The sequence below is a fragment of the Bos javanicus genome, chromosome 19 (genome assembly GCF_032452875.1).
Source record: "Bos javanicus breed banteng chromosome 19, ARS-OSU_banteng_1.0, whole genome shotgun sequence".
NCBI classification, from domain to species: Eukaryota; Metazoa; Chordata; class Mammalia; order Artiodactyla; family Bovidae; genus Bos; species Bos javanicus.
In genome coordinates, this window is record NC_083886.1 from 43,195,394 (window position 1) to 43,202,050 (window position 6,657).

The 6,657-nt window shown below is 55.7% G+C and overlaps 1 protein-coding gene across 1 annotated transcript; it reads right to left on the reverse strand.

Annotated features, from left to right (window-relative positions):
- Positions 1-437: 437 nt before the first annotated feature.
- Positions 438-4,700, reverse strand: KRT14 (keratin 14). The gene is made up of 8 exons (XM_061391779.1): positions 4,091-4,700; positions 2,788-2,870; positions 2,109-2,265; positions 1,797-1,958; positions 1,588-1,713; positions 1,269-1,489; positions 1,132-1,178; positions 438-700 (listed from the first exon to the last, which is right to left on the reverse strand). Exons 1-8 carry the CDS (start codon positions 4,631-4,633, stop codon positions 606-608), a joined length of 1,434 nt encoding a protein of 477 aa, XP_061247763.1. The 5' UTR covers positions 4,634-4,700; the 3' UTR covers positions 438-605.
- Between the last annotated feature and the right edge of the window lie 1,957 nt (positions 4,701-6,657).

The following is a 6,657-nucleotide window of genomic DNA, read 5'->3' on the forward strand; positions in this document are numbered from 1 at the left end:
ACCTCCATTGATGAGCTTTAGGGGAACTGTGAATCTCATAAATTATATGCAAATGTATATATGCTTACTGGGGGTGGGAAGAGATCTATAGTTTTCAATATACACGCAAATCCTTAAAGACCAAACTGTTAAGAATCCTTAACCTAGCATAGTGCCTGGCATGCAAAAGGCACTCAATAATATCTGGTGAATGAATGAATAAGTAAATGGAGGGGTGAGTAAATGAATGAATGTTCCAGGAGACGCCACATATGAGCTGGTACACACATTATCTTCTGTGGTGGTGAAAGCCATCCTGGGAGCTGAGCCCAATCTGCCCCCAGGTTCTTTCTCCCAGTCCCAGAGGCCACAGCCAGGTGCTCTGAGAGCTCGCAAGAGATGCCTCCCCCGCATTCTCCCCACCTCCACTCCTGACAATGACCAGGCAGAGACAGGAGTTGTGCAACTCAGCTAATGAAGCTTTATTGATTGCTGGAAGGGGCAAGGGTGAAACAGGGCTCACGAGTCAAGTGCTTGGGGGAGGCGGGGACAGGAGAAGGGATCCCCCAGGGAAATCTGTGTCCACTTGGGGGGTGCTTTCTAGGCATGAGCAGTGCAGAGAAGCCTTAGTTCTTGGTGCGAACGATCTGCTCGTGTGTGGACACCACCTTGCCATCGTGTACATCCACGACTTTGGTGCGAACCTGGCGACTGGAGGATACTAGGGAAAACAGAAGAGAGGGCGTTACTAGTGGTGGGTGGCAATAGAGAAATCAGGAGCACAGAGGCCAAGGAGCCCAGGGCACTTAAATGAACTGTCTCCCTACTGCCCTGTCCCCTGATTACCACCTCACCCACTGCTCTTGCCCCAGCACTGATATTATCAACACATTTCTTTCAGACTAGAGCTCCCTAAGGTCAGGGAGTCTGTGTCCTCAGACTGGAGCATCCTAATAACTGAGATCAAAATGGTTCTGTCCAGATCCGTCCAAATGGACCAGGCTTGGTGGGAAGACCATGTGGGGCTCTGTCCATGGTGCTAACTATGGGACCCTAGATCAACTCCTCCAGAAGCCCCTATCTAACATTCTAGAGCTGCTGGGAGACAGGCAGTGGTCCTGAGTTCAGACTGGATGAGGAGGAAGGCCTTACCATCTCTGGATGACTGAGAGCCAGAGGAGAACTGGGAAGAGGAGAGGCTGTGAAGACAGAAAGGGGCAAAGGTCATTAGACACCGCGGTGGAGCAGTGAGTGAACACAGGGGCAGGACAGGAGTTCCAGGCACTCACTGGGCGTCCTCGCCCTCCAGCAGGCGGCGGTAGGTGGCGATCTCCTGCTCCAGCCGGGTCTTCACGTCCAGCAGGATCTTGTACTCCTGGTTCTGCTGCTCCATCTCGCAGCGCAGCTGGGCCAGCTGCTCTTCCACGCTGCTGATCAGCTCCTGGATCTGAGCCAACTGCATGCAGTAGCGGCCTTTGGTCTCTTCCAGGCTGTTCTCCAGAGATGCTTTCTGTGAGGGAAGGAAAGAAGATCAGGAATCAGGGAGGGCGGTCATTCCCTCCCAGCGAGACCCTGCGCACATACCCCCAGGCCCGGCCACGCCCCTACCATGCTGAGCTGGGACTGCAGCTCGATCTCCAGGTTTTGCAAGGTGCGCCGGAGCTCCGAGATTTCGCTCTTGCCGCTCTGCACCAGCTCGCTGTTGGTAGCCACCTCGCGGTTCAGTTCCTCTGTCTGAAGAAAAGAAAGCACCGTTTGCACGGGAAGTTCCAGGGAAAAGGGGTTCCTGGGTCCCTTCCACTCCGAATGCCACCCACCTTGCTGAAGAACCAGTCTTCGGCATCCTTGCGGTTCTTCTCCGCCATCTTCTCGTACTGGTCGCGCATCTCGTTCAGGATTCTGCTCAGGTCCACGCCGGGGGCGGCGTCCATCTCCACGTTGACGTCTCCGCCCACCTGGCCTCTCAGGGAGTTCATTTCCTACACAACCAAAGAACAATCCATTATGGTGGCCGATTAGAATTCCCCAGTCGGAGGTGTTCCTGGACTGAACGCTGTCTTCAGCCATCTGAATTGCATCTCTTCCCTCCCAGCTAACCCTCTAAGTGGGCTTTTCCATTTAGCTCTCACCTCCTCGTGGTTCTTCCGGAGGTAGGCCAGCTCCTCCTTGAGGCTCTCGATCTGCATCTCCAGGTCGGCTCTGGCCAGGGTCAGCTCGTCCAGCACCCTACGCAGGCCGTTGATGTCGGCCTCCACGCTCAAGCGCAGGTTCAGCTCCGTCTCGTACCTGGAATGACCCAAGAGAAATGAGACACCCACCCCAGTCACACTGGTGGTTCTGTTCTCTTCCCCACTTCTGTCCATAGTTGGCCTTCTTGGGTGGTTTATGGAGCCAGTCTTGATTGGCATGGATAGACATAATACCCATTATTCCTCAGATATGAACATCTGGGGAGGGGGACAATGACAGGAGTAAGTAGTTCATTGTGCTGTAGAATTCATGGAGGGGAGATGCCAACCAATATGACTACCGCTTGCACTTCAGGAACAAGTTGGAAAGTGGGGAGTGCCTCTCCCTGAAGCAGTGGCTCCCTAATCTGACTGTGGATCAAAATCACCCAAGTAGCCTATTAAAAATAACTGAATCAGAATCCCAAGGGTGGGGCCCAAGAGTATTGTATTTTTACAAGCGCCCCAAGGGGGTTGCACACAGCCATCCTGACACAGGCACGCTCTGTTCAGGGAACACTGCTCCCAAAACGCCCCACCCAGGGAAGACCAGGTGCTCTGAACCACCACTCAAACTCACTTGGTGCGGAAGTCATCAGCAGCCAGACGGGCATTGTCAATCTGCAGCACAACATTAGCATTGTCCACAGTGGCTGTGAGGATCTGCAGATGGAAAGGGCACAGGTCATTGGTGGAAAGGACAGTGTTAGCCAGACCTGACTTCAGCCTGCATCAGGCCTTTACCTTCATGCTTTTCTTGAATCCCCATTACTCCCCACAAGCCTTTGCCATGGCAGCCTAAAGGATAATCCCTGTTGGTCCAGCCTGGCTCATGCTCATCAGAATGGGTAGAAAGAGCCTTGGCTTTAAAATAAATAGCCCTTGAGTTTGGGTCCTGCTTCTACCACTGACTTGTTACAAAACCTGAGATGGGTCTCAGAGCCACAAGTTCCCTGCCATTGAGGAGAATGACCAGGTTCTCCAGACCCCCTTCCTGACTTGAATTCTCTCTCTGCACAAGCCAGGCCTGCCAAGACTCTGTAGACACATGCACTCCTTCTCAAGCCCTCGGAGCACAGGATCTTAAGTGGGGCTTTCCCACAAACTGAGGTCCAGCTGGCACAGAGGATTCAAATCAGAAGAAGCAAATGGGGGTGGGGGAAGGGTTGGTGGGGATAGATCGAACTCTGGATTGGCTAGAGTTCCCTCCCTCATCATCTGATTTCCCTAATCCCCTCAAAGCATCAGAGCCAGACATCAAGATCAGCAGACTCCTGGTGTGATATGGGAGCAAGGAACAAGAGTCAGATGACACAAGTCCCCCCAGCTCCCCTCCTGTGTGGGGCACGTGAGGTGGGTCACTGCTGATTGTCTCTGTGGGTTTTCCGTGCCCTGTTGGCTGTGGGGAGGGGCTGCCTGTGCCAAGACTCATGGAGGCAGCCACCACAGCCCAGACTAATGAGCTAATGAGCAGTTTGGATGTCTAGCCTGGTCCCGTTACAGCCTCGCTCCTCCCCTGGGCTGGAGAAAAAGTTGCTGCCTCCCAAGCTAGCAGGTGGAGCACAAGGGCTCTAGCTTTGGCTCTGCCATTAATTTGCTATGTGACCTTGGACAGAGAGCCCAAAGCTTCAACTTCTTCTTCTGTAACTCATAAGGGTAGGAACCCCTGGTGTCTCATGGGTCTCGAGTCCAGAGAGGTATGAGCCAGGTGTGGAAAAGGAGACCATCTTTTCATAGACCAGCTCTGTTGGGGTCATCTAGAGCCAGAAGAAGGGGCTGGAGGCTAGCCTGTCTAAGAATTCAAAGCAATCAATGCTCTGAGGCCTCCATTGCTCCTGAGTGAGGTGGCTAGAATGGCACCTCCTGCCGCCTGGCCCACACACCTTGTTCCTCAGGTCCTCGATGGTCTTGAAGTAGGGGCTGTAGTCCTTGATCTCAGCAGGCCGCTGCCTCTGGTACCAGTCACGGATTTTCACCTCCAGGTCAGCGTTGGCCTCTTCCAGGGCACGCACCTTGTCCAGGTAGGAGGCCAGGCGGTCATTCAGGTTCTGCATGGTCACCTTCTCACTGCCTGCCAGGAGCCCATCACCAACGCCAAAGCCACCACCAAAACCACCACCCACGCCACCACCGAAGCCACCACCAAAGCCGGCACCAAGGCCACCGCCATATCCTCCACCGAAGCCGCTGCCCAGGGCCCCGCCAAAGCTGCTGCTGCTGCTGAAACCACCACCATAGCCACCCCCTAGCCCGCAGACACCCCCGGAGGAGTAGCGGGAGGAGGAGACAGACAGGCCTCCATAGGCGCTGGGGGCCCGGCAGGAGCCTCCAGCCAGGACGGAGGATATGCGGCTAGAGCCACCACCGATGCCCCCGGAGCTCTTGATGGAGCTGGAGGAGGTGTACTGGCGGCTGCAGGTGGTCATGTTGCCAAGGAGAGAGGTGAATGAGCAAGTGAGCGAGTCGGCAGGGAAGAGAAAGGTGCTGAGGTGTAGAAGGATGCCTGGTTTTATACTCCTGCGTAGGGGCGGGCCTGGCATTTTCCATTCCCCTTGGCTTTCATCACCCAGAGGCCAGTGCCAACTCCCAGGCAGATCCCTCCTCTCATCCACCTCATCAAGTCTGTCTTATTTTACTGGAAACTCATTGTTCAGGGTGTTTGGGGTTTCTTGTCCCGCCAGATGTGATTCACAGGAGGAGGTGTGGGCCTGCAGGCTACGCTTTCCCTTCAGACCCTGGGAGCACACGTGCTGGGCTCAGCAAGACGGTGGGAGTAGGGCTTGTGTGCACCATAAACCTGGTGACTTGTTAGTTTCCCATTAATTCAGTGAGCCTCTGCCATCCACCTGGGGGAAGCCCACCATGCCAGGTGGCACCTGGCTGGAGGAACAACAGCATGGCAAGGTCACATGGGGCACAGAGATGCCACTCAGCATTACCATCTATAAAATGAGATGAGGCTTTGGGACCCTCCCAGGTCTGACCTTCTGGGCTGTGCCAAGGGGCCTGTCACACTCCTGAAACATGCCCTGCCAGTAGTCCAGTGGCTCAGGCTTCCACTCCAATGCCCCAGGTAAAGAGAAATCCAGGCAGCTCTCCTCAGCCCTTAGCACAGACCCTAAGGTCCTCCACACACCTGTGGGTATGCCCATGGCATTGGCTGCTTAGTCTGGCCAAAGGTGGGTGGGAGTCACAGAAGACATCGGGAAAGAGCATGGAGTCAAGTGGAGTCCTAACTCTGCTGTTTACTCCTGTGTGACCTAGGCCCTGATGCTCCTCCGAGTCTCGGTTTGCTCATCTGTAAAGTGGGCGTAAATACCACCTGCTCAGTCTGGCCATGGACTCTCGGTGGCCACTCTGCCTACGGCAGTCAGCTCAAGAAGACAACATGACAATCGATGTGAGAGGGTTTTATAAGTTGAGTGGGGCAGAGTCTGGGTAGCGTTGTTGTAGCCCAGTCTGGGCCCCAGAGCCAGTGGAGCAACACCCCTGGAACAGCAATGGGGGGCACCAGGGCACTCAGACCACCAGGGCAGCCCCATGGGAGGGTCTGGCTCAGGCACCGTTGTCTGAGCCCCTTGTAGGGTTTTGGTGGGTGGAGGAGCACAGGCATCAGAAAGTGGAGTCAAGCGTCCCCAATCCCTGAGGCTCCGAGGGTCAGGGGACATTTCCAGGCGTCCTTCAAGCTCTGCCTCATATGTCTGTATATCGGGACCTCAGCCATCTCAGGTCTCCCTGACAACCTCCAAAGTCACCCCTGAGGCCTCACCCCACCCTCCCACCACCCCTCAGTCCCACAGACCCCGGCAGGCATGTTGGGAGGAATGCGGTCGTGTCTGGGGCTGCCTGACATGTCCCATCTCCCCAGACAGGCCCCAACAGCCCCTGCTGGAAGCTCCAGGACTCCTCCTAGATCAACTGCTCCTGGAATGGAAGCAGAGCCTCCCTCTGCCCCCTCCCCAACTGCCACCAAAGCAGAAGTCAGGGAGCCGCCCTCCCCACCCCCACCCGTCGCCACTGGGGCTTAGAAGACAATGCTGAGACAGACACTTGAGGCTATGGGCTCCCCAAATCTGCCATGCTGAGGACGCTCGAGGATGTGAGTAAGCGAGGGCCCCGCCCCACCCCAACCTCCCCTGACAGACACTCTTAATCTCCTTCCAGAGAATGGTCCCCCACCCCGGCCCAGCCCTACAATTTCCTCAGTGAGAGGCAGCAGGGATTTGGGCTGAAGGAGGAGATGCCTTTGTTAGAAGATGTTGCTCTTGGCTGTGCGGTGGAGGGGTAGGGGTGCTCTCCAGAGAAACATGCAGCGTTCGGAGGGACCCAGGGAGCACCAGTGAGTGCAGAGCCCAGCACCCGCTTCTTCCATGGTGCCCACCACGCCATCTCTTTCCACCGCCAGGAACCACGGACAGAATCCCTGGAGCATGGGACACAGGAAGAGCTC

Excerpts from the sequence above, each read along its gene's own strand:
- KRT14 (XM_061391779.1), bottom strand. The coding sequence starts at position 4,633 with ATGACCACCTGCAGCCGCCAGTACACCTCCTCCAGCTCCATCAAGAGC. Across the intron at positions 2,871-4,090 it reads TCGAGGACCTGAGGAACAAG|ATCCTCACAGCCACTGTGGA; the intron begins GTGTGTGGGCCA and ends TTCCATCTGCAG. Across the intron at positions 701-1,131 it reads CTCTCAGTCATCCAGAGATG|TATCCTCCAGTCGCCAGGTT; the intron begins GTAAGGCCTTCC and ends TGTTTTCCCTAG.